Source organism: Carex rostrata, chromosome 11 (assembly GCF_964058835.1).
Source record: "Carex rostrata chromosome 11, lpCarRost1.2, whole genome shotgun sequence".
In the NCBI taxonomy this organism is placed as follows: domain Eukaryota; kingdom Viridiplantae; phylum Streptophyta; class Magnoliopsida; order Poales; family Cyperaceae; genus Carex; species Carex rostrata.
The window spans coordinates 1,269,387-1,297,062 of record NC_135928.1 but is presented as its reverse complement, the minus strand read 5'-3'; the positions used below and the strand labels follow the sequence as shown (position 1 = coordinate 1,297,062).

General features: G+C 33.0%; 3 protein-coding genes across 9 annotated transcripts; all 3 read left to right on the top strand.

The window, feature by feature from the left end:
* Positions 1–7,164: 7,164 nt before the first annotated feature.
* On the top strand, positions 7,165–11,877 carry LOC144561734 (uncharacterized protein At3g27210). Of its 3 annotated transcripts, none has more exons than XM_078310821.1 (6): positions 7,165–7,270; positions 7,404–7,457; positions 7,566–7,611; positions 8,537–8,770; positions 10,513–10,593; positions 11,101–11,877. In XM_078310821.1, exons 4-6 carry the CDS (start codon positions 8,554–8,556, stop codon positions 11,517–11,519), a joined length of 717 nt encoding a protein of 238 aa, XP_078166947.1. In that variant the 5' UTR covers positions 7,165–7,270; positions 7,404–7,457; positions 7,566–7,611; positions 8,537–8,553; the 3' UTR covers positions 11,520–11,877. The 3 variants fall into 3 exon arrangements, with proteins under 3 accessions (XP_078166947.1, XP_078166948.1, XP_078166946.1); XM_078310822.1 differs by having other exon boundaries at positions 7,166–7,270; positions 7,397–7,457; XM_078310820.1 differs by having other exon boundaries at positions 7,236–7,270; positions 7,365–7,457.
* A 1,172-nt stretch (positions 11,878–13,049) lies between these two features.
* Positions 13,050–18,576, top strand: LOC144561674 (triacylglycerol lipase 2-like). Of its 5 annotated transcripts, XM_078310701.1 has the most exons (10): positions 13,099–13,124; positions 14,105–14,222; positions 14,504–14,617; positions 15,192–15,332; positions 15,638–15,748; positions 16,102–16,245; positions 16,806–16,849; positions 17,010–17,083; positions 17,731–17,826; positions 18,149–18,576. In XM_078310701.1, the coding sequence occupies exons 2-10, from the start codon at positions 14,112–14,114 to the stop codon at positions 18,466–18,468; spliced, it is 1,155 nt and encodes a 384-aa protein (XP_078166827.1). In that variant the 5' UTR covers positions 13,099–13,124; positions 14,105–14,111; the 3' UTR covers positions 18,469–18,576. The 5 variants fall into 5 exon arrangements, with proteins under 5 accessions (XP_078166829.1, XP_078166827.1, XP_078166826.1 ...); XM_078310703.1 differs by lacking the exon at positions 14,105–14,222 and having other exon boundaries at positions 13,050–13,124; XM_078310700.1 differs by lacking the exon at positions 13,099–13,124 and having other exon boundaries at positions 13,957–14,222.
* Positions 18,577–19,133: 557 nt separating this feature from the next.
* LOC144561672 (S-adenosyl-L-methionine-dependent methyltransferases superfamily protein) lies at positions 19,134–27,425 on the top strand. The gene is made up of 15 exons (XM_078310699.1): positions 19,134–19,371; positions 19,950–20,064; positions 20,580–20,691; positions 20,892–20,936; positions 21,024–21,091; positions 21,444–21,498; positions 22,051–22,130; positions 22,325–22,408; positions 23,210–23,323; positions 23,930–24,048; positions 24,248–24,365; positions 25,065–25,198; positions 25,759–25,912; positions 26,399–26,478; positions 26,934–27,425. The coding sequence occupies exons 1-15, from the start codon at positions 19,226–19,228 to the stop codon at positions 27,055–27,057; spliced, it is 1,548 nt and encodes a 515-aa protein (XP_078166825.1). The 5' UTR covers positions 19,134–19,225; the 3' UTR covers positions 27,058–27,425.
* Positions 27,426–27,676: the final 251 nt, after the last annotated feature.

The following is a 27,676-nucleotide window of genomic DNA, read 5'->3' as shown; positions in this document are numbered from 1 at the left end:
TACCTCCCAGCCGTTTTGGGATTCGAGCTAGCACAGGGGGCAGTATTATTGGGCTTTGAGATTCATGCCAAGTTAAAAACAACGGTCAAGATCCAGTAATTATAAAATATTATCTATTACAGTACCGGGGAGAATGTGAATTCACTAAAACTGTGGGGATAAAAATATTCTAAAATTGTTGATCCAACGGTGGCTGCTGATTTTACTGTTTTGTTAAGCCACCGTTGGATCAACAATTTTGTAAAATACTTAATAAATAGTAAAAAAAATTAGAAAAGTGTAAAATTTGGTCTCCAAGCACATATTAATATGGAGAACAAGATGAACGGTTTGGATCGATCATTTGGATTTTGAATTTTAGATTTATGGTCCAATGCACAAACCTCTCCATGCATTGCAATGCACCATAGCCCATCTCTCTCTCTCTCTCTCTCTCTCTCTATATATATATATATAGGAGATGGAATTGTCAATATCCGATAACATTCTTCTTGATGCAAACTTCTGTACAAAATTGCAGACTTCTTATTGATACTTGTTTACAAGTATTGATCTTGGTGTTAGGCATGTCTTAGAACCTGAAACAATTCACAGGTATTGATATTAATCAGAGAATTTTCAATGCTTTGTTTATGTTGTTTGCTTGCCAGTACATATTGGTTTACATGCTTTACTTGTTCACAAGTACTGTTCCTGGCACATTCTGCACAAATGAAAAAAAAATGTGCTGGGGGATGCCCTCGGGGATTAGTACAAATTTAGAGTTGTAAATTTCGTGCTCGGGGACGCACTTGGGGATTGGTTCAAATTTAGAGCTGTAAATTTTTGCTCGGGGACGAATTTGGAGATTCGTTTTTGTTTTAAAAAATGAAAATTTAACTCATTTACAATGAAAGTTAAACACTTGAATGCAGTTGATTAAACGCTTTCTTTTATATGTTTAAATTATACGATTGTTTCGCTGCATTTGGCTGTGCTTTTGTTAATTTTTTTTAACAGAGCGTTTTTCTCTTCAGGCAGCGAAATTCTATACAATAAAGAAAGATTGGTACTGTTATTGCGCTGTAGAAGGTTGGGGGACACGAACGGGTACTTTGTTTGGGGTACAATTATCAGCTTCCTAAAAAAAAAATATATCAACAAATACACACATGAGTGCTATTATTGGAAAACTGAAATATAACTAAAAATATTCAATCTTAAATTGAAAAGCGGCTATTAACAAATATAGTTAGCACATGAAATAGAAAATTGCTTCAAATCTAAAGGATCCAATCTAAAAAGAGAGTAAAATAAAAACTTGTCAAGATAACCACAAAATATATTTGACACTAGATATTACACTCATACAGAAGAGACGTGCATTTTAACGAAAAAAAAATTAACATGATCTGAAATTCACATTAAAAATATATCCATTTTAAGATTATAAATACCTTCAAATAAACTATGTTGCGATTTGAAGAATTTTACGGGGCCTAACAAGAGAAAAAACTAATCAACTTGCACGCAATGTACTGGGAATTCGCACCTTCTGAGATATATCAAACATTGAGTGATTCTGTGCAATATCTGAACCATTTAAATTCTTTCCGAACGAATCTCAAAGCACATTAAATTGCCCCTCCATTTCAAATAGGCACCGTTTAAATCCACTCAAAGTTTGAGATATCTCAGAGGATACGGACTCTTGTACTGGATGAATTCGTATCCTCTGAGATATCTCAAACTTTGCGTGACTTTATGGAAAATCCCTACCGTTTAACTACGTTCTACACGAATCTCAAAGCACACATAATACTGATCCCCTACATCTTCCCCGAATAAGCACCGAACACGTCGGTCACGCAAAAGTTGAGATATCTCAGAGGATACGGACTCCTGTACTGGATATGCTTCTTATTACTGTTTCGAAACATAGTAGGGAAACTCTGAACCGTTCGATCGCCAAGGAATAACGACAATGCAGCATAGTGCGAAATGGTCCACTATGAATTAATATTTTTTGTTTTTAAAGTTCAAATAAATCGATATAAACCATTCCACATTATCTTTATATAAAAAATGTATTTAAATATCAATTTTGCTACAACTTTTTTTTATAGAGATAAAGTAGTAAACAAAATATAAATTTAGATTTTAAACACATTTTTAATACAAATATCATATTGAACGGTTCAAATCAACTACATAAATTTTGAAAACAAAAATATTATTTCGTAGTATAGACCAATATGCTCCATACATAGCATCATCATAGCTCACTCTGTTTCAAAAGATCCTTCCGTGTAGAATTCAGCGTAAATTACTATTTAGGAGTTTCCAACACAGAATAAACAGCAAATGCAACGCACAACTTATCCCTTAAGGAAATGCCTTTTTCTTTCTGTTATGTTCTGAATATTAATTGGTAATAAATAAGGTTAAACTCTAAATTTAAATTAAATTTAAAATTACTCTTATATAAAGTTACTTTCATAAAAAAATTCATTTACAATAAATTAATCTGAAATACTACACCTGATCGTACTGGTATGGAGTTAAGTGGTCAAAAATAATAAAAAATGACTACACAAAAATTAATTCAAAAATTTATAAATTTTGTATGTAAATGGATCACTCATAAAATACATCGGTCTCAATATTTTAGATTCTTTGAATTCAATTCATAGACAATTTTAAAAGACGTCGCAGCGTGCATACGCGTATCAGTACTTCTCAATAGACGTCGCAGCGTTGAATGAGGAGAAGAAGACGCGAAGAGGTGTACAGCTGTACATCGAGAGTGCCGCGGTTTCTAAAGTTAGCACATAAGCTTGCAATTGCTTTCACACTCTGACGATAATTGCCCGCTGTATAATTATTAACTTGGGAAGTTGGAACTTGGAACTACTAATAAATGTCATTTATTTTTATTTTATTTGGCGAAACTGTTCCTTAGTTTTTATTGAAACAACAATATAATACTAAATTCAGATTCACATACGCCAAAAAAAAAAAGAAAAAGTATACATTACTACATTAGTAATATATGAGCTAAGAGCAAGAAGTGGTCCCTGCTTGGTTGCTCCTCATAGCTTTTTCAAGCAAGACAAAAGGAGATGGGACGTGTTATTTTATTTAATTCGGATTGACAGTTGCTAAGTACTAACATCAAAATAAGAATAAATTAGTAACAGAGCGGTGCTAATGACCTTGGCAAGATAAGAGAAGTCCGGATTCTCTGTGTCACCTCATCGTTTGAGTTTAAGTCCACACCGTTTGATCAAAATCTGAATTGTAATGTATGAAATCTCTTTAAAATTTGTGCTAATATATAAAGAACGTTATTACGATAGTATTTTTGCATTGAGGTAAAATGTAATTATTGACAGAATTACATTTCTCAGATAATACGATAGTATAGTTGGTTAGAATAAAATGTTATAAGACTATGGTTATTCAAAGATCCGATTTTTTTTATTTATATCCAAAAAAAAATATAAATTTAAAAAACTAACCCAACTGCATGTTAATTTCCAAATCTACCCAAACCGGAAAAAAAATTTCCGGTTTCAATACCAATTTCCGGAAATTTTTTTCCCGGAAATTGGATCCTAAATCCGGAATAATTTTTTCCGGATTTAGGATTTTTTTTTTTTTTAGGAATTTTTTTTTTCATTTTTCAGTTTTTATTTATAATTTATTTATTTATTGTATTGAATTATTACAAATATTTAATATTTTTTTTTAAAAATAGATGAAATATTATATAATTTGATTTATTCGAACGACTGCTACAAATAATCCGGATCAACATTTTTCATGCCGGATTTTTTACGGCCGTAAGAAAAAATAATATAATATAATATATGTATATGTATATATAATATAATATATGTATATATAATATAAGAGGAGAGTTCCAATGCCTCATTTTTTTTCATAGCTCATCATACCTCATATTTTATATTTTCGTTTTCAAAGTCCAAATTGTCGATCCGAACCGTTCAATAAAATATTTATACTAAAATATGCATGGAGATGAAATTTTATATTTTTTGGATTTTTTTTGCTATTTTTTAAGATAGGTACAAAATCACTGTTTTTGAACCGTTCATAAAACAGTGATTTTCTACCCATCTTAAAAAATATATTATATTATATATACATATACATATATTATATTATATTTATATTTTAAAATGTGCATATTTTAGTATAAATATTTTAAAATAGCAAAAAAATCCAAAAAATATAAAATTTCATCTCCATGCATATTTTAGTATAAATATTTTATTGAACGGTTCGGATCGACAATTTGGACTTTGAAAACGAAAATATAAAATATGAGGTGTGATGAGGTATGAAAAAAATGAGGCATTGGAACCCTCCTCTTATATTATATATACATATACATATACATATACATATACATATATTATATTATATTATTTTTTCTTACGGCCGTAAAAAATCCGGCATGAAAAATGTTGATCCGGATTATTTGTAGCAGTCGTTCGAATAAATCAAATTATATAGTATTCCATCTATTTTTTAAAAAATATATTAAATATTTGTAATACTTCAATACAATAAATAAATAAATTATAAATAAAAACTGAAAAATGAAAAAAAAAATTTCGGAAAAAAAAAATCCTAATTCCGGAAAAAATTATTCCCGATTTAGGAAAAAAAAAAGAAATTCTAAATCCGAAAAAAATTATTCTGGATTTAGGATCCAATTTCCGGAATTTTTTTTTCCGGAAATTGGTATTGAAACCGGAAATTTTTTTTCTGGTTTGGGTAGATTTGGTAATTAACAGGCAGTTGGGTTAGTTTTTTAAATTTATATATTTTTTTGATATAAATAAAAAAATCGGTTCAAAGATTAAGAGTTCGAGTCTCTCTCATGATTTTGTAGCTTCTGCGAAGCTTTCTTGACAGGGTTGCAGTCCTATATTTCATTATGCTATTTCAATTGTTGTTGTGTATTTTAGATATAGGATTATAGATCAGTTTGATACACTTTTTCATTTTTAAATTTATAAAAAATTTAGTACACAATGATAGGTCAGTTGCAAGCATGCAACCTATCATTGTAGTAAAATAGGTATTGATCTAAAAATAACGGAAAATATTACTTTTTACTAAATTAATTAATTCTAAAATGTGCAATAGAAGTAAATAGGGGAGAGGGTTGTTGCACATTTAGTTTTGTGGGTTCAATATCCGATTGAGAGTTGAATTTAAACAAAAATAAATTAAGCAAACAAATAAAACGAGTTTTGTGATTTAATAAGAGAGAAATCTAGGGGCTTGCAGCACACAATCACTTGGTTTAGATTCACACTTACTTGGTTTCTAAATTTATGTTTGTTATGATGGAGTTTCTGAGCTTAAAATATCAATAAGGATCACTTTCGTGAATTAATGACGTGCCAAAACAATTTGAGTTTCATAATTAAATTCTTCACTCCAGCAGTTTTGACAATTTAGTATCAATAAATTAAACTTTTTTTGTTTTTTCAAATGCAACATATAAAAAGAGTCAGCTCTTTCTTCGTGCGACTAGACATTGTATGACTAAACTTTTTGTAGGAGATGAAGGTTATCAAAGAATCAACATCACTCTAGTTACTCGAGGTATTTAAACCGTTCTTTCACTTTGGACTTGGTACAACTCTTAAAACAAACCTCTATATTTTCAAATGAGAATTCTCTTAAACCAACTAAGAGCATCTCCAATCCAACAATTGAAATTAATTGCTAAATTAGCAATTATGAAAATTTTAAAAATTAAGCAATCCACTCTTACATCAGTGCAATCAATCAAACAATTGAGAATTAAACATTTGACCAACTCATCTTTTGAAAATGATTTCTCATTAAGCAATTCTTTCCAACAATTGCTAAATAAGCAATAGCCATACAACCCAGCAATTACAAAAACAATTGACACATCAGCATAAGCAATCCATAAGCAACCACTGTTAGAAATGCTCTAAGAGCATCTCCAATCCAGCAATTGAAATTAATTGCTAAATTAGCAATTATGAAAATTTTAAAAATTAAACAATCCACTTTTACATTGGTGCAATCAACCAAACAATTGAGAATTAAACATTTGGCCAACTCATCTTTAGAAAATGATTTCTTATTAAACAATTATTTCCAACAATTGCTAAATAAACAATAGCCATACAACCCAGCAATTACAAAAACAATTGACACATCAGCATAAGCAATCCATAAGCAATCACTGTTGGAGATGCTCTGAGACTACATCCAAACCGTTTATTTTTGTACAATAGCTTAATGTATTTAGGGGATATGGATTCGGTTGCCAGAGGCCAACGGGGCATTATTCTCAATCTGGACCTACGAAAAGGTGGATGCCTGTTGATTGGCTTTGGAAGAGAAATTTTTGGAAATGGAATTGTAGGTGCAATGGTGCATGTGACATCAATAGCAGCCGCCAGTCGAATTTTAAACGTGGTTGGTCTGTGAGTGGTCTGTGTGATCACTCGTGCAATGTACTTAAGGTGGAAATTTAGAGTAGTGAACTTGTGATTTGACCAATTGAACCGACTCAATTTGAAAATTGCAGATTAAATTTTGATTAATCCGACAAAATATTTTTGGACACTCTTTTAGAAAAAAAATGTTGAGTAAAATTTGACACGACCATTATACTTAATTTTTCTCAAGAAAAATTATTTTTTATGAAATATTATCGTATTAATTATATTTTTCTATTAATATTTTTATATGTTACTGTTTATAACTTTTTGTTACTTATCTTGTTGTAATAATTTCTTTAAATAAAATCTGCTAGGTCTGTAAAATCTAATTGTCTAATTTAAAATTGAGATTAAAAATGCCGTAATTGAACTATTATAAGTTAATTTACATTCACGATCTAAATAAAATCGGACCAAATCATTGGCACCCCTGTCAAAATCATTGACGAGTTTGGTCTCGAATTAAACCCTTTTGCAAATTTTATTATTATTAAAGCGTCTATAATATTTGTTTGTGCGCTCAATGTTACTATTAGAGAATAGAGATCAAACATGATACTGAAAGACACACCATGCTAATCACGGTTGGAAGCACAGAAGATCTAAAAGATGAAATATCTAAATCCGGTAACAAAATATATTAAAGCGTGATTTATTAATGAACTCCACTCAAAGCACCCACTTTCCAAAGCACCATCTCTCTCTCTCTCATTGGATTTTCCTGAAGCAGTGAAGGGACAAAATTTCTCTCCCCTGCGTCTTTTGAGGTCGCATCGCATCCCAAAAACTCTCTCTTTATCTCTCTCCATTTATCATTTTTTTTTTTTTTTTTTTATGAAACTCCATTTATCTTTCTAAAAGGTTTTCACAATCACACGGCGTCTCTACTGTAGCCTGTAGGTCTTTTTATCCCAAAACCATGGTGCTTGATCTTAAAGCAGTGATGCCAAAAAGGTGAAGCGCTTTTTTAGCTTTTAAGTTGTTGAAATTTTCCTTTCTTTGTAACTATTATTATTATTTTTTTCCCATTTTCTTATTTGTTTGTTTGTTTGTTTGTTTCAGGAACTAAGCTTGTGATGGGATTTTTCTCCCTCCTGAACTAAACTAAGTAAAACCCGCTTCTTCTTTTAATCTTCCATCTACTTTCCTTTGTATTTTGTTTTCTTTTTAGGTGCTATGATAGTGTTATTCAACCTTTTTCTCTACCACAAGTGAAATGAAGACTGATTTTAATTTTAAGAAAAAGAAAGAAATTGACTTCTCCTTCCCCCATTTAGTCTCGCCTTTCCCTTTCAAAAATCTTGTGTGTTGTGTCTCATCATCCCTCTTGTTAAGCCTTCCTCACGTGGACATTTATTTACCTTATGTTTTTATCAAGTTTTAATGACCTTTTTAATTGTGTTTTAATAATCCAACATGGATTAATTTGATTTGAACTTTTTTTCTGACCTTTTGCGCCAATTTTTGATTTTTTTTGCTAATTTTTTGGTCAGATGTTCTTGCCCCTTGATTTGAAGCTGAATCTAAAACAAAACAATATCATCTCATTTGAAGATATCACATGGCTTCTCTATTTTTTTTATAACTAGAAAAATAGTGTGATAATTTTGTTTCTTTCGACTAAACTAGGTGAAGAACACCTCTCCTTTAAATTTTCCATCAATTTTCTGCTATAATCTACATGCTATAAAATTGCAAAAGTTGGTGTGATGATTTAGCTATTACACCTTTCAAGCTAATCCAACTAAACCTGACTTCTCTTTTGACACTTTAAAACAAACATTACCTTTCCAAAGTTGTGCTTTTTCCCTCCAATGAATCTTTTCTCCTTTTGACATTTTGAATATCCTGTTTAATTATCTTCTAATTATTTGACTGTAATTGCAAAAGTCAAATTGCATGAATTACTTCAATATTATTCTTTCGATTTTATAGACAAATGTATTATGTTTCTTTTTTATAGTTTATAATCATATGCCCTATTTTCGTTGGCCAAATATATCTCTTTACTGAATAAGCAAATTTAATTATAGGGAATTAGTAAAGAAAAATGGGATCTTGTGCATCAGTACACAAAGAGCAAGGCACACCTATGGGGGTTAGAATGCGTATGGTTACAAAGGCAAAGAGGCTATTTATGGCATCTCCAATCAAGGAAAAGGAACACTTTAATGGAGAACAAGAATCCAAACTTGTTACTGGGTTTGGTTCGGCCAAACATGGTGCGGAGGTGGAATCCTGTTTGGCTCATAAAAGTGCAGATTTTGGTACGTAAATGATCCTTTCTAAAGCTACGGTGTCTTACTTTTCCTCTTTGAAAGATTAATTACATAATTTATCTGTGTTTGGCCTTTATAAGTATAATATGTATCAAAAAAATGAGTAAACTGAAAAGTAGTTTGGGTTGTACCTTGAGTCTTGAGTTTTGGAATGTTTTATATCTTCAAATATTTAAATTTCTCCCTATCCTTTTAATAAATGCTTAAATCACTTATTCAAAAGGGACGCCTTTCTGTATGTTTATTTTGTTGGTTGGTTAGTTGGATGTCGTACTCGAAGCATAAGATGTTGTTATTGGAGTATGGGCCCAATTCTTCTAAAACACAACCTTTTGTTCTGTCCTTTTTTTTTGTATATTTCTGAGCTGATGATTACCTTTTAAAGAAAGTACAAAGAGCCACTATTCCAAGTTTAGTTACTTTTCATCTTCTTAGAGATACTTTTATTAGCAGCGGCGGAGGGATTAAGAGGAAATGGGGGTCAATTGACCCCCATTTTTAAATTTTTTTTTTTGTATTTAGGTATGATTTTCTATATAATTTAGAGTGAAATGGCTTGTATTGTAAAATTGACCCCCATTCTTCCTAGAAAAAATTTATATGATTGACCTCCATATATTTTTTACCCTCATAGTTCAAAAATCTGGCTCCGCCCCTGCTTATTAGCATATATTTCTGAAGTTATTGTTCCTAGATATCTCCCTTATTGTTTATCATCAACCTGTAAAAGTAGCAAGTAGGTCTATTACCATTTGGCATTATACACCTATTATTTTGATACAGAAATTGCCCTTTTTTCTTTTAACTGTTTAATTTCTTGTATGATAGATTGGAAAGAAAAAAAATTCAAAAAGAACAAAACAAAACTGTAATGTTCTGTAGTCCTTGCTAAAATGGTCAGATCAGGTACCAGAAGAGACCTGCTGGTTCTAAGGCATAACTGTTGGATTTGTCCTTGCTTCTCGTCTCTTATTTGTATTTTTATTTTGTCATTTTACCTACTATAGATTCTAGTTGAGATCACTCAACTATACCTTATGCTCCAAATTAGTTGCTGAACTCACTAGAGCTCCTGAATTTTGTTTTAGTAGAAATTATTGTTCCTACTATTGCTTTTTTTGTTTTTTTTTCTTGTGACTTCTTAAAATCTGATGTGGGACTGTATATCAGTAAATAGAGCAAAATATCAAAACTGAGTTTGAGCTACAATAGCATACTGGTCGATAATATTTTACTTCAAGCATAAAAAAGTATTTTCCTAAGTTTATGTTTTCTGTACATGTTTAAAGACTAGAGAGTACCCATCTAGGTTTTCTGGTCATGTTTTTATTTTTTTCATATTTTGCATGAGAAGTACAATGCATTGGCCTAACTTTAACAAAATTAATGTTCAGGGGCTTTGTTGATACAAATCAAATTCCGGTGTAATGAGTCTAGTTGAGGGGCTGATTTTTTTGTTGTAATTACTAACTAACAAATATTTTAATTCTGCCTCATTAAAGGGACAGTGTTTCAGTATAGTTTTTATTCATAATGACTTATTTGTATTACAATGGTAATGTGACTTTTAAGTATCCAGGTACTGTACTTGATTTAAATACGACCTTTAAGTATCCAGATACAAATCAAATCAAACATGACTTATTAAGTTTTTAAGACAAACACCTGATCTCTTCCTTTCAATTTGATACAGTTGTTTAGTTGAATATTATATGAATTTACATAAACAGGTAGCAAAGAGGAGATTTTCTTCGACTCAAAAGCTTGGATGGACTCTGATTGTGAAGACGACTTTTTCAGTGTTAATGGAGGTAATTTTCGTTAGTATTTTCTGACCAGTCCTAATCGTATATTTAATTAATGAGAGTTATGCAGCAATGTTTCGTGTATATATATACTATGGCTGAACACCTGTGGGGTTACTTCGGTAAAATTTCCTGTATTTTGTGATTCTTCAACTGAACAAATGTTACTCTCAACTAAGCTTATTTAAACCCTTGGCTCTGCAATGAAGCCTCAACTATTTTTCACTTGTGTAATTGGGCCTCAATTCTGCAACTATTTTTCTTAATTTACCTAAACCATGCAATTCAGTGTCAACTAAGACTTAAATTTTGGCTTAATACAACCGTATTTATGAAATAAAACTGAAAACCAAGAGCAGTTTAAACAAACGAAAGGTAAGAAAGTAAACTGTATATATATTCTATAGTGGGTTGCTGGTGATTAGAAATCCTTTGTTGGAATATTGAAAGCTTGAAATGTATATCTACATTAGTAATATGTGGTGTTATTAATTTTATTTCTTCAACTTGCAGAATTCACGCCATCTCGTGGCAGTACACCCAACCACCCGAAATTTTCACCAGGGACCCCTAGAATGTTTAATTTATCATTAAATGAAAAATTCCCTGATACAAAATCTGAACCTTCTCCCAGAAAGAAATTAGGTGATCTTTTTGTAGAGGCTTCAGAAATTGACAAAAGTCTAAATAATTCAAGTATCGACAAAAATAGGAAAGCTGAAGAGCCTATGAAAGTGGTCGGATCCCCTGTAGTTGATGATTCTGCAACCAATTCACCGTTCACTGGTAATGGGATGACACCAAACAGAGATAAAAAGAGGAGGGATAGACTTTTGAATTATGGCAGTAAGTGTTGCATACCGGGTTTTGCGGGTGCTGTTGGAATTGACGGAAGGAGGCAGAAATCGAGCCCTAGTCCTTGTACTGTGTAGTAAGTACACATACCTTTTTTGCATATATGCCCTTGTTTAATATAGAATTGGCGCACTTATCCTTAAAAGTGAACACATTGATTGTTGAGCACTGGGCATGCAAATTGTTGTGTTGAAGGGTACGTGTGCCAATTGTTGCCATAGGAGGTATATATATGCAAAACAGATCTTTCTATGAGGGCATGATGCAGGAGCTCTCTTTTTCGAAGATTTTATCTTGGTAGAGAACCTGTTCATGTAATATTATTATTTCAAACTTGTATAATGTGTAAAGAAAAATCGGGTACATATGGTAGAACTGTAAGAGGCATTGAGACAATTAAATTCAAAGGTTATGCTGTGTGTGTATTGTCAGTAATATACCTGTCATATCTGGTGCTTGACATGTGACTTGGCTGAAGATGTGAATGTTGGAGCAATAAATCTATAATTATTCAAGCAAGCAGAAACAAATGAAAAACTGGCTATATAATTTTTTTTTTTTTAGTTGTGCCAATTATTGCCAATATATAAAATAAGGAAAAATTTATTGTGTGCCCATCTGAACTTTTGAAGTAGCCAATTTCCCCATCAAAATACTATAATACCTAATTTCCATACAAATTTAACATTTTTTCTTCTATCCCATCTTAATTATTCTAAAAATTAAATTGACTAATATGTCCTCTTCCTCCCTGTAATCTGAACTTCTCTGGATATAGTCATGGCAGCTAGAGCTTCCCTAGCTGCATAGATAAGTGAAATGACAGCTATAATAGTCGTGGCAGCGGGATAAATTCAGCACCAGAAACCAGCTTTCTTGCTTGCCTCTGCAATTGGAGTTGTAAGATGTCAATTTCTAAATCTATCCCCACAATTTTCTCATTTTTGCTACTGATTGTAGACTGGAGGTCCCTGAACTCCCCTTTGTTCTCGGCATTTTTCTGATTTAGCACCTCTATTTGTGAATTGCGTCTGCTAGTTTCTAAAGCGTGCAGCGATCCAGAGAGTTCAATATGGTTGGTCAGCAGTCCTCTTTGGCTCCTTGCCGCTTGCTAGACCAAGCAGATACATCCACACTGGTACAGGATAAATCAGAGAATAAATTGGTTAATTTTTTTTTTAAATAATTAAATAAAATATTAAATAGTTAAAGGAGATAGAATAAAAAATGTTACATTTGCATATGGATACTGGATATTATGGTATTTTGACAAAGAAATTGGTTGTTTTAAAAGTTTAGATGGACACTAGGAATTTTCCTATCGTCCCTGATATTTAATTCAAGGTTCTTAATTAACTATGTTAGAAATCAGTATTGTTCTAAATTAAAGGAGATCTAAGGAAATCTTGCTTGATGGGTTATGCAAATTATATAGCAAAATTTATCTTTTATTACCACGTCTTTTTGGCAAAACTGTCCGTAAGTTTTTATTCAAACAACAATATTATACAAAGTGAATGTTCACATACGAAAAAGTGAACAACATTTGCTGAATAGGAAAAGGTGAACAAATTTTGTTTGTTTATTTGTATTGATCCAGAAATACCTCGCATAGAAAACGTACTAGTCTCATGTTTCAGGTGAGGATGACAACGGGAAGGTTTGGGGTTGAATTGGGTCAGGTCAGAATAAATGCTCCTTTATTCATTTAAATTTTACTGGAATTTAGAATAATGATCATGGTATAGGTGCTTATTTAAAAGTGTATATATTTGTTTTTGAATGTCTAAGGCCCTTATCAGATACCCAAGGCAGATAACATCTGAACCGTTCAAAATTCCAAAACTGATCGATGGACCGTCTTATAAAGCTGCTTGTGTACCAATTAAAGAGGATATCTCCTTTCATTACAAATCTTAGAAAACATATGAATTCCTTGCAAAGGCTTAGAAGGCCTATGATGAGTGATGACCCAAATAAAAACGTAGGAATAGCAACATCTCTAGAAACCATCATCGATCTATAAACTTAGCCTTGGAAACTAATTAAGTCGATCACCCAGCTCAGCTAGTCAGCTGCATACCTCTTGTGAAGAACACATGCATGGTTAACACGTGGCAGTCTTGTGTGGGCCCCTTTTCCTACTGGCTGCGCTTCATCTGCAACTCCAAATATGTTTGGATAACTCCGGTGACAGTTGGGTCCCGCCCCCCAAGAGATATTATTATTACATACAGCCAGTACGGATACACTTCTTCCCTTTGGTTCAATTTCTTAGGTTTATCAATATTCAATGCACAGGCAAGAAATTTGCACTCATACCCTAATAGCATCTAAATTTTTAAGTAACTAATTAATAATTATCTTTTATAATTTAAAATATGAAGGCACGAGGAATTAATGATTTATCAAATATTTGGACCGTCCATTTCAAATCAGATGATGATTGCTTGGCCCAAATAGTAAAAAGAAAAAGGTACGTTATAGTTATATCTATAGCTAGACAATTTTGAAAAGGAAAAAAATATTGTCCTCCTTTTGAAATTGTCCATGTGTATACTATATACGCAGATCTCGTTAATTCTTCATCATGTAATTCCAACATGGCATCCCATGGCTTTGCTTGTGCCATTATCATTGCTTCAACCCTTCTGTTACTCAGCACCAAAATGGAACCCGCCATAGCGCACGTCTTGAACCCGTCACTATTGTCAGCTGTATCTGATGGACCATGCACACTAATGGTGAACTCACGTGGTTACAAGTGTGAAGAGTATGAGGTAAATGAAAGATTTCTATTGTAACTAATATTCTGTAACTGCTTTAATTTGTACACCGGTTCGTCTTTGAAAAATGCGTCTTATGGAAGATGATTTTAGTTATTATCTATGCATGCTTAGTCGGGTTTGCTTTGATGCATCAACTGAAGCATGTCGAAGCTTGACATGTATCGACACGTACGTGGGGTATAAGACTGTTATATCTATGTGACATGCTGAATCATTCGATATCATGATTTTTTTTTTCCCCTTTTTTTTCTTGCCTTTTTGTGGAATTTTAGGTAAGAACACAAGATGGTTACATTTTAAGCATGCAAAGGATCCCTGAGGGGCGCAACGGTGACAAAAACGGAGGCAAGAAGCAGCCTGTTCTTCTGCAACATGGAATCCTAATGGTAAAACGACATGCACAGCTAACTCCAATTTTATTTATTTATTTTACTTCTGAATGTTTCATTTTTAAATATGGTTTTTTTTTTTTGTAGAATTCATATATGACTGTTTTATGCAAGATTTATTGTACTTAGCATCTAAAACATTTTGTTGAGATGGAAAAAAACAGGATTAAGCAAAATCTCATTTACTGCGAACTTTTTTTGAGAAACAATAAGGGTCAAGCCCCTACTTTATATTAACCTTAGTTGGTTACATGTTGTTGGTTTCCCGAGTTGGGAACTGAAACGGTGTTGTGAGTGATGAGGTGTAAAAGAAAATAAAAAGAGAGTGTGAAAAGGTGGAGGAAAATGAAAATAAAAGAGCTAAAAAATCAGAAAACCAGCACAGTACAAAATATCTATCCTATGCCTGATATTTCCATTGGTGGATTGTTTATGGGGAACTTGACGATGGAGAAATTGAATTTCATTTACTTATAACATGTTAGAAGAGCTTCCTACACACACACAAACACACAGTACTTTGGATTGTATTTATCAAACTAATGGCAGGGTAAAATATAAACAATCATAGGACGGTATCACTTGGCTATTAAATTCCCCTGAAGAATCTCTTGCATTCATACTAGCGGATAACGGATTTGATGTTTGGATTGCTAACACGAGAGGCACGAGATGGAGCCAGCGCCATGTTTCTCTTGACCTTTCAACTAGGGTCATTGCCTTTCTCATTTCTTGTTTATGGACTTTTTTGGTTATCAGTTTTTTCTTTAATTACCATGTGCGTAGTATGGTTTTATAGACATAATGAAAGTATGGTACCAGTGATATCGAATGCCAATTAATTAACAAAGCGCCTTGGTGGAAAATCCTTAATTTTCATCTTTTGAATGTTCTTTTTCAGATCTTATTCTTTGTAAATAAACTTAATTTGCTGGTAAAGTATTTAACAGTTGTATAATTATGTACAGGTTAGCTAACTATATATTTACCAAATTTGTGGTCATTTTAATAATGAAGGATTATTGGGCTTGGTCTTGGGATGAGCTAGTAATGCATGATCTCCCTTCTAATGTTGATTTTGTATATAGCAAAACCCGGCTAAAACTTCACTATGTTGGTCACTCGCTGGTAATTATGCATTTTAATAATGAAGCAGTTCAATAGTCTTATTTAGGCCAAAATCTTTTTCCTTTATTTATTGTAGCTACATAAATATATATCCCTACACATGCAAAATTAGTACTCTTTTATTAATTGTCCGAAATAAACAGAGATTTTAAAAGTCTCATATTACTAATTGGAATTTAGCCTGCACCCAAATCAATTAAAAACTGTATCATAATCCGAAATTGAGAACTTTCTGTGATCTCTCCATACCTAGTTCACTTCTTATATATTGTTATGGCAATATATACGGCTTATAAAACACAATTAAATATTGGTCAGTTTTTTTTTTTTTTGTATTATTTCCTGTATTGCAGGGAACACTAGTAGCCTTAGCATCCTTGTCAGAAGGCAACTTGGTTGATAAGCTAAAATCAGCTGTCTTGCTTAGCCCTGTGGCATATCTTACACACATGACCACACCACTGATGATCCTTTGTGCCAGAGCCTTTGTAGGAGAAGTATGTTATGTTCCCACTACTTAATCAATGATATTTTATTCTTATTTTTTTTTTTTTTTTTTTGAAAAAGTAGTCACCCACCGATTTCATTCGAAACCATAATAGTGTTTGCTTCCAATCTCCAAATAATCGGAGAAGGAAACGCATACAGTTTGTACCAAGAAAAAACAAACATAAAAAACCAAAAAGGCTGGTCCACAGAAACAGCCCTAGGCTAATAAACGTCCAAAGAATAGAACTGAAACATCAAAAACAATCAGCAGGCAACAACAGAAACTCCTAGCAATATCAGACAACAAAAAATTCCTAATCATTTAGAAACTCTAACCCAAGCATATGGGTTAAATCTTCTTGTGTCAGCATAGGGTGCTCGACCTCTATCTCTGAATTCCCCTCCTGAACTGTTTCCTGTTAGCCTAATACAATCAGATCCTGAGAAGGCAATGCATTAGTGTCCAAAGGCATAATTAAAGACAAATTAAGCAATGAGCTATTATTTAAAGTCTTAATGTCGATAAAACAATGACCCTTAATTAATTATGTAATTAATATCATTGCAGATATTGAGCAACCTGCTTGGTGTAGCTGAGTTCAATCCCAAAGGGTATGCCTTCTTTCATTTACTAAACATTATTTTTTTTGTTGCTTTTTTGGATTATATTCATGAAATGAGTTTGTTGTAGAAAGTGACCTCTATATGAATTTTAATAATAAAAAAAATACTGAGTTCCTTGTATAATATCTTATTCTTTTTTTATTGATAGGGAGATAATAGCAAATTTCTTGAAGGCAGTATGTACACACATAGACTGCTATGACCTAATGAAAACTATCACAGGTGAAACATTACACTGAGACTTTGATTATACTTTTTTACAACCTTTTTGAGAAAAATTGCCTTGTTAGCTCACCCAGTTTTACCTAAAATCCTGTTTCATCCCCTGCAGAACCTGAGATTCTTTCTAATAACCAGTAAATGAAAACAATCGTTTGCATGCATAATACTGATACCGAATAAGAAAATTATAGACTTTCCCCTACATGAGAAATATCCACCAAGCCTACACCATTCCATTTTTTTTTTTTTTTCTTCATTATATGGCATCCATAGTACTTGCTGAGATTAACTCCCGGCCTGCATATAATTATGTGGTACATGATATATTTTCAATACATCATCCAAAATTGTCATAATAAAAATAAATAAATTATAGATGCATCATTTATCATTTAGATAAAGGGTGTGTGTAAAAGAACATTAATATCAGTTTGTTAAAAATTTCCTTCTAAATTCTTTAGGAGGATATGTACAGTTTTAATTTTATAGTTTGGTCAATGTTATAAAAAAATGTTAGATAAATTGAGAGGCATATGAGACTTTCTTATACTTCCTTACAAAATACTGATCACGGTTAAAAATTAACAGTAGTGTATTAAAACTTAAGTGATGCGAGTTCTCTAATACTATGGTTCAAATATATGAAGGAAATAACTGTTGCTTAAATGCCTCCACCGTGGAATTATTTGTCAAGTATGAGCTCCAACCAACCTCTACAAAGACCATGGTCCATTTGGCCCAAAGTAATGTCTCTTTTCTCTGATATTTTTTCTTCTTCTTTTCTAAATTGCAAGTCATAAGAAGCATATAGAGTTTATATTAGCTTGGCAGACATTTGTGTTACCAATTATTTATGCATAAACATTATTGAATTTCAATTTGGTAATTTGGTATAAAAAAAAATAAAGAAAACGTCCATACAGAGCACTTTAAAAAATATTTCCTCTACATGTCTCATACAACAATTAATCAAGTCAATTGCACGAAAACAACAATTATCTACTCTTTACTTAATATTTACAACATTGTTCACTGATAACACTTTGTTACTTAATTTATATATAGCATTTAGAGGTGGTTTCCTAGCCAAATACAACTATCAAAACAAAGAGCAAAACATGGAACACTATGGACAGAGCGAACCACCGGTATACAACATATCAAATGTTCCCCATGACTTGCCTCTTTTCGTTGGATACGGCGGTCAAGATTCAATCTCGGATGGTCGTGATGTTGACCTCTTACTGAATGATTTGAAGTTTCATGTAACTGGCAAATTAAAGAGTCATTTTGTGAAGGATTATGCTCACATAGACTTTGTCATGGGCATTTCTGCAAAAACAATGTTATACAATGATGTGATCAGTTTCTTCAACTTGGTGTGAGCTTCTGTTTTTGTGTGTGTAGTGTGGAGAGGTCAGAGGTGGGATATCCTCTGTGATCTCTCTATATGTGAGCTAAATAAATCGACTGTATATTTTAATCTCTAAAAAGAGTTTTATTTTTTTTATTTTTATATATAAGCAATTAAAATGTTTGTTACAATTCTCCATTTGAGCACTGATTGAGGTAATGCTTTCTCTGTGTATTTCAACATGACGCTAAGAGTAATTCCCTTTGTTATTTTTTATTTTATTTTTTTGCAAAAGTCAACAGGACCATTAATTAGCGAAAAAAATGGCTCATTATAGTAGTAATTGATTTTTTGTTGCTTAATCTTTATTAAATTAATCAACATGATGTGAAAAAAAATTGACCCAACAATCGCGCACACCGTGTTTCAAGTTTCAAGCATGAGAAACTTTAGGTGTGTGTTTTACAAAATATGTTAGATGTTCAGGACTAGTATGCAAAAGGAAAGGTTCACTGGCCCAGTGCCCGAGTGACCAAGTATCCCTGTGGTACCGCAGGAATAGAATAGCCAAAATCAATTCGGAGCTTATTTACAATAAGGGGTTCGATTTAAGATTCGTGCCAGATTGAAATAGACGGTTGAAATCTCATTCTACATGGTCAGGTAATGCATTGGATATTTGGATTGAATTCCAGCATTTTATCCTGCTTTCTTCAAAAGCAAAGATTTTCTAGTTCCTCTGGTTTTTTCTCTCCCACTCACAGACTCACTGCTGTGACTCGAGAGAAATGGCATCGCCGTCAACTCTTGCCACGGCGAGGCTGACCGCCGTTGTACCTCGCCGTGCTCCGCGTCGCGTAGCTACCCCAGCTCCTCCAGTTGAACCGTACAAGAAGAACCTTGACTGCTCTCTCCAGTGCCCTCACTTCCAAGCGTAAGCTTATTCAACCTCTCTCTCTGTCTTTCTCTAGAGTTTCACTTGGGATACCTCAATTGGATTCCCTTTTTCATATGGAATAGAATACTTATGAGCTCGCTGGTAATTAATAGGCGTCGCTCTGCGTATGTCCTGTGTGATTTCGCGCGAAGTATAATAAATTAGTGTTCATGTTGATTAAAGCCGTACATTCTCATGATATCCCTTTGTGATTGGTAATCTATCAAATTGCCATCAAGCATCCAGTGAATTACATTGGCATGTGTGTTAGACTAGACACTATTGGTCAAAATTGTATATAACTTTTGTCTATTACCTCATATAAATTACCATTGTATGTATATACGACAAATATACATTGCCAATGGGAGTTGTTCCCTATCAATTTATTTGCTAAGGTTCATTTGTTAGATTTATTTTACTTTTATGTTCTGGGAAATGGCTTCTCAATTAAGAAAGGAACAAATGAGCATTTTTTTTTTACCTGAGTACATATTTGATTGACTAACAGTATGTCAATAATAGATTGGTGGTTCATTATGAAATTTAATCATATACATTTTTCTGAACAACAGGTGCTCGGGTTGCAGTCATGAATTTAATCTTGATCATCCAGATGTACTATATGGAGTTAGAAATTTTTTTGTGGGGAATGGTGTCAAAGATTTCTCTTTTCATAGTGAAAAATTGGTTTGTATTTAAATACTTGCCCTTTTTTTTTAATAATAAATAGATAACTTGTAACAACTTAGCCATATTTTGTATGTACCAAATAACTCCAACTCAGATTTTGCATTATCCAATCTATTCAGGTAAGCAGTATGTAATATAGATTTTTCATTTCCTTTTCCTTATATCTCTTCCCCCTTCTGTTCCGTAAGCTTCGTTGACACTTAATTAGGCTAGCTTAGGCTTCAACAAACACAAAGTTATGGCCATATAACATTGAAAAAATAATCAAAACGGTGGCTAACTTTAACGGTTAAGGTCCAACACCAGTATACACAGGCTGCAATGAAGTCAATGTGAGCCTATGTCTTGTATTGAATCCTTTCATGCACCAAAAATTATACTCATCTGTTGTAATTAAATGTTTCTATCAATGAAACGGGCATTTTTGCCTTTTTTCAAAAAAAAAAAAATTATACTCATGATTATATGAAAATTTTGATATTTGATATTATTTTTATGTTGAACATGTGTAGTGGGAATGGAGATGCCGGGCCAAGCTGGCAGTACGTGGTACACCCAATGAACCGCTTGTTGGCTTATATGAGGAAGGGACACATAATGTGGTTGACATACCTCTATGCAAAGGTTAAAAAATTATATAGTTCATCTTTTGGTTATTTCATGCATATTACCGCATCAACCTTTGGAATTTTAGATTTTCCTAGTATGTAAAATTACAATCATCACATATAAATATTTCTGAGCTTAGTTTGCCTCCCCTCAAACTTCACTTTTCTAATTTTTCTCTGCAGTTATTGAAATTTAATTTTTTGCTCTTTTGACAGCTCATCATCCCAAAATTAACACTGCTGTCGAGCTTTTAAAAAGAGGCATACCCTCATATCTCTTCTCTTCAATTGATAAAAAAAAGATATATAGTTTTATTCTACTTTTAATTGAGTTTATTAATCTTTTAGGTATTGTTGAGCTGAATATTCGACCATACGATGAGGACTCTGACATTGGTGAACTGAGATATGTCCAGGTCAATATAATGTCCTAATTTCAATTTTATAGTGGAGAGAGAGAGATAACATTTGGGGAACAAAATTGGCCCATCCAAGTGATGGATGATTCTTATGGAAGTATTACAGTACCAACCTGGTGCTACCAGTAAAAGACTTGCATGGAGAATAATACAATGTGTACAACAGATAAAATAGTTTGCCTAAAGAGAAGTTCGATAATAGACCCACTGCTACTGATATTTTAGTATGTACTGTTACTGTACTTGTTGTGAGTTGTGACCCCTGTGGCCCTGCTATCTGGTGTTTACAAATCTTTTACTAGACAACAATGTCAATACTCACTTAATCTCCTTTTTTCTGTGGAATTAGATGGCTGTGACTACGCACAACACATCCCTTCCTCTTGCAGAAAGATATTCACAAGGTATTCTTATGTAATTTTGTAATAAGATGATAATGCTGATGATAATTGGGATGGAAGAAGTTGCCAGTGATGACATTGGTATTTGTATTGCTTTTGCCAGTAGTGATTCCTGTTTGTTGATTGCAGTTTGGTCTCATCGCTTTTTATTATCCTATATTATTTTTCTTTTATTCTTTATTTTGTATTATTGTTGCTGTTTTAATCATCATCATCATCATCAGCTCTCAAGTGTAGAATCCATATTTTTTGAATTACTACTAAGAAGTCTTCTGTCTCTCTTCTGATTTATTTGTCACATTTAAATTTAAGTTTAATTTTTTTTAGCCCCTCGACATGGGAACTAACCCAATTTAAAATGACAAATTGAACAAAGTTTACATTTTTTTCATTATTAAATTTAGCAAATTGTTTTTATCAAAAATTTTGTTTTTTTTTTATCAAAAAATTTAGCAAATTTGAGACACCTTATGAGAAATGTAACCAACCAGCCTTATGCCATTTCTGACATTGAATGCACTAGGATGATATTACCTCTTTTATTTCGGCTTTCAGGTAAAGTTCAGCTGACCTTGGTTTGGAACTCGCAAGATGAGCAGTCCCCTAATTCTAAAAAGTTATCTGAATTGTCAAATGTACGCTCTCTGGCATGTTACTAGTTTATGACCAAAACAAAACATCAGCGCATATTATTGAGGGCATCATGATTATTAGACTGCTACTGTGACCTCACTTTTAGTGGTTAAACAAAATAACTTATGAATGATGCCTTCATGTTGTAGGCATTTTTCTCAGTAAAACTTATGTGTAAGTCTCAATTATGTGGCAGTTTTTGTGGAAAAATGGTGGGCCCAGGTGTGGCATGCATTTGATCCATTCAATATGGGTTAACTTTCAGACATCAAACACCAACGTAAGATAAGCTTTTACTATAATCCCTCTTAAATAGTCTGAATTTGTCCATTACCACACTTGCTCTGAATGTACTGACCAGAAAATACCTGTACTTACAGTGTACAACTGACAAAATTTGACCTACGCCAATTGCCCCCTGCACTGAACTGAAAACCTGATTTGACCTGAATCCCAGAAATCAACTGACCTGAACAAACCCGTTCTTGATTCGTTCAACCTGGAACCCAAAATAATGCAAACTTGAAATGTCCGCCAACTAATTTTTGCATTATACAGGTGTCCTAACCAACACAAAATCCAAACAAATGGGCACCACATTGGTTGAGGAGAAAGAAACAACACTGATTTCATTATTTTTAATATTTTAAAGCTTCATACTCGATATATCAACTCAAGTATTTGAATAATTTTAATGAGTGACAAAAACACGGAAGTCTTGAGCGGGCTACTGTGACAATGTACATAATTTACAAGTGTTTCCATAACCCATTTTGACTGCACTGGAGCAATGAATAATCCACTCAACACCTCAACCTGTACCAGACCAAAACAGAATGATACTAGACCTGTTCTGTACCAATATATTATTGTCTTACAATTTGACCAATCACAGTAGCCTGAGCAAACCTCAATACCCCCGTGCCACCTCCAAGAAAAAGTACCAATCATGTGATCAATCTGCTAACACAAAAAGAATCCATTAGATTGGGTCTGGGTGTCATGACAAACAAACAATAAAGGAGTTAAAATGAATTTGGTCAAACACCCAACATTCTTTTAAGAGCTTTACAAAAAGCAGACCATATTTGGAAGCAAATGGAGCCATCTAGAAGGAGAAAGAGACTTTTGGGAGCATTTGGGAGGAATTGACACTACTATTGATCCCGCTAGCTTTGGCCAAGCCAACACTCAGGTGAAAAGAGAAAATAATTGAAAGAAAAAAGAATACTTATATTGTGATATTTAGCAAATGCTCTGAAAAAATGAACCTATTTCTTAACCAGACTTCAAGTAGGCAGAAACTTGAGAATTTGTTTTGACGGTTCTGGGTTTAAAGAATAACACTAATATCCTTTTTTTTTAAAATTTGACAAGACTGTGTTTGGTTTTTGAAAACATGCTTTCAGTCCTTCTGACTGAATGCATGTGTTCAGGGCATGGGAATATTTTTCTATGTATCAAATGCAGGAAGCAGGCCTGAACACATGCAGACAGGCCTGGACGCATGTGTTTAGGCCTGGTGCATTCATCTCCTACTTGTGGAAATAATTCTGCGGCATTCAGTCACACATGACAAATTTTTTAAACCCGGATATTAGTATTATTCTTTTACAATCTGGGATAAACAAAAAATGAGCTTTCACCTCACTGAATGTAACAAAAAAAAGGACTTGCTGTTGGTCCTTTATGGTGAAAATTTCAAAACTGACTGATTTATTGGTTCGATGAATTTGGTTACTGTGAAAATTTGGCCAGATTGATGAAGTCAAGTTTTCCTCTCTTTTTGTTGGCATTGTAGGCCTTTAATTCTTTATTGAGGAAAGTACAAAACTATGTACCCAAAGGCTCATCAGTTGTTGATTTATATTCTGGATCTGGGGTAATTGGCTTATCTGTGGCTGCTGCCAGAAAATGCCGGTAATTTATTCTCTATAATTCGATTTTCCTTTTTTACCTTTTTGTTTGTAGAATATATTGACAATATGTGTAGGTTATTGGGATAAAAACTACATACTATCCTAGCATTGTAGGCTACCTACCTGGTTTACTGATGATGAAGAATTACTGTATGTGGGAACTACGGCTTGCATTAATTTGTATATCTTTCTTGTATTAGGTCAGTGAAATGTGTAGAAATAAATAAAGAGTCAAAAGCATCTTTTGAGAAGTCCCTCAGCCGCTTGCCGAAAACCATTGATTGTGCCATTAGTTGGCACAATTCTGATGCATCACTTGTAAGTTTATGTTAATACTAGAAAAATTCAAATTTGATATTCTAGAACTTTAGAAAGTACTATTTGTGCTTCCATTTTTATGGTTTCTTGTAGTATCTTCTTTTATTACCATTTTTAAACATTTATCATTTTGTTGATAATAAAAGTGGATTCCCTTGCATCAATTTGTGCTCATTAGAAAGCTAATTTTGGTAGAGAAAAATTACATAGATAAGAAGGATTTAATTATTTTTATTCTGTAAAAGTTTGTATGTTTAGGACTTAAGTTTAGTAACTTATTTATTCAATTACGTTTCAAATAGAACTCAATATATTCTTTAAAGTGCATCAATTAGCTTGTAAATTACATTTTTTGGATAATTGTAAGTCAATCAAATTTCAGAGCTTTTGCATGTCAATAACCAAATATTGATCAACAACAATCATCCAAGTTTGTTGCTGTTGTTTTTGTTCTAGTATAGTGCTAGTGAATTGAAGCAATTATAATCTCTAGCAGAAGCTTATCTAGTACGACCTTTTTATTTTTGGCCCTTACTAGTTACATTCTTGACTTTGATTTACTGAAATTCTCAAAAAAGAAAAAAAGTACTGAAAGAAAAAGGTGAAATTTAATGAGGACTTTAGTACTAGAGCTTCCAACTGTATATAATATATAAGTTATGAGAATTTAGTTGGAATTGTAACCTATTGAAATTTCAGGAGCCCCTTCATTGGCTAGTAGGAACAGATGTAGTAATAGTTGATCCTCCCCGAAAGGGATTGCATCCATCTCTTGTTGATGCTTTGCAAAAGGTTTCCCTCTCTAACAAGAAGGTTGCTTCAAAGCTTGAAAGGTGTGAATTTTTCTTTATATGTTATATGAGTAAATTTGCAAATATTTGAAATTGGTCAAACCTCCAACCATTTTCTTGACTTTTTTCCCAAATGAAGGAATACTTTAGTTTATTTTAGTGTTAGAAGGTGAAATACTGTATCAGCTGGTATTTATGGTCACCATAAACCTTTCTTTTCAATTGATTCAGAAAATATATATATATATATACATATATAATTTTGTCTCAATCAAATCCAATTGTCCATGCACACTTCATCATTCTTCAATACTCCAAGTAAATACAACGAAGCCACCAAAAAAAGGTCACAAAAAGACGGTGGTAGCAGCACTAACCATACTGAGACTGAACACTATGGAAATGATATCAGCCAGGAAATCACCCACCTGTGCCCTGCAGTAAATTCTTATTATGGTCTCCCCTTTTTCTCCTTCCCTTCGGAGAAAGAAAAACAAATATAGCTAGTCATGTTTATTTTTTTAATCTATTAAAGGCCTAGTAACGCTGAAGTTTGCCAAAAGAGATACACATCATTTTTGTTATTATTTTTTCAAATCCAGCTCAGTTGTAAGGGCCAAAAAAGAAAAGAGACCATGGATTCTGCGTGCTAGAGAAGCATCCGTACAAGTTGAAAGTGGTACCAATTTAGATGGTGACCAAGTTTGGCCTTCAACACTAATTTACATTAGCTGTGGTTGGGACAGCTTCAAGGAGGTACACTTTCCTTTTTTTTTTTTTGTGTATTCTATGTTATGACAAGTGCGAGCCGAGAATTATATACTAATGGTAGGATTGAGAACAGGCCTCTGTGGCCCTCTATTGAAGAGGTTTTATAAACTTCCAAACAAAAAGGAAGATAAGAGAGAAGCCCTAACAAGCACATCCGAAAGTGAAAGCAAAGATGAAAATCCTGAGCAAAATCAATAATACATATCATTTTGGTCTTAAGATTATTCGGATTGTTTATTATTAAGTATTCTTTGTGTTATAATTCTATACAATTGCTGCTTCATTATATAGTCAGCACAGGGTATTGGAAATAGCATTGTATCAGATCACTGTTGACAGTCATTGTTCAGTATTATAACATTGTAAGGGTATTAAAAAGGCATTATGATTTGTACCAAGCTTAGGGACCTTTGCTCTTTAGTTAAAATTCATGAGCTTGAAAATTTTATCCGAATAAGGTGTTTTCAACAGGACTGTAAAAGCTTGGTAGGAAAAAATGGGTGGCATCTAGAGAAAGCACATGCTTTCAATTTCTTTCCTGGCACACAGAGGTGCTTTTCTGTCTCAATAATTTCTTTACCATGCCATAGTTATTAATCTTCACATGATTCCTGAAGTATTTGTATTTAAATTATCGGCTAAATATGTTTTATGGAAAAGATGTATTCGTCCTGTTAATTGTAGATAAATTTGCCCCAATTTAATGAGCCTCTCCTCCTGCTCCCTGGTAGAAAAAACCTTGGTTAAGTTCAAACCAGGCCAAGAGAAATAAATGTGAATAGTTTCTTATTTTCTTTTGAAGATAACCCCCAAAAAAAACACAGCTCCGAGTTGGATGCTTGAGATATATGAGTCTTATTTAAAGCTACTCCATTCATACATAATAGCACCGACATTTAGTTGCTAATCAGATGCTTGGACTTATTTCAGTAAATTAAAATGTAACATGCCAATAGATATATCATTTTTCTTTTCTTTTCTTAATATACACTATGTGCAAACACAGCGTTGAGGTACTGGCTATCTTCAAGCGGGGCCCAAGTGACAGCCTAAAGAAGATGAAGAAAAAGAAGAAGAAGAAGAAGGAGAAGAAGGAGAAGAAGGAGAAAGCAAAGAAAAAGGAATCTTGAAAGGGAAATGCTATTTGTTGCCAAGAGAAACTTGCCAGCTCTCACCTGCCATTCTAGAGATCGACATGTCTCAACAGGGTAACAAGCAGGACAAGTTCAGTCGGACAGCATCAAACAGAATTTTATGGTGTAGCCAGCTTGTAAGGATGAAGTGGCCGCACAATCTCTGGGAAAAAGTTGAGCCTGTCATAATTAATGTTTTGGGAACTTGTCAGTTATAATATTTGTGTGTGTAGATACTGTGACTATCGGTGGCTTTTTTTTTAATATATATCTTGTGGAAAATGTTTCTTTTTAGCGTTTAATGAGAAAACACGGCAGGTCTCTTTTCTGAAAAGACTTGTATGTAATGAAATTTGATTTTCTTCCTACAAAGTGTAATATCTCCGGATCACGTGGAATTTTATTTTTGCGAGGATTTAACCATATGGCCCATGGAAGATTTGTTTATTATAAGGCTTCTAATGGTTAAACTATACATATCAGATATGCATAGCAAGCCACGAAAGAGTAACGTATGCCATAACTTCCATGATCTGTCTGATCAATTTGAAAGGTCTAATCCAAGCTATCTGTTACATAATTAATGATTGTTTCTTTCATTGAACACAAGTCTGGA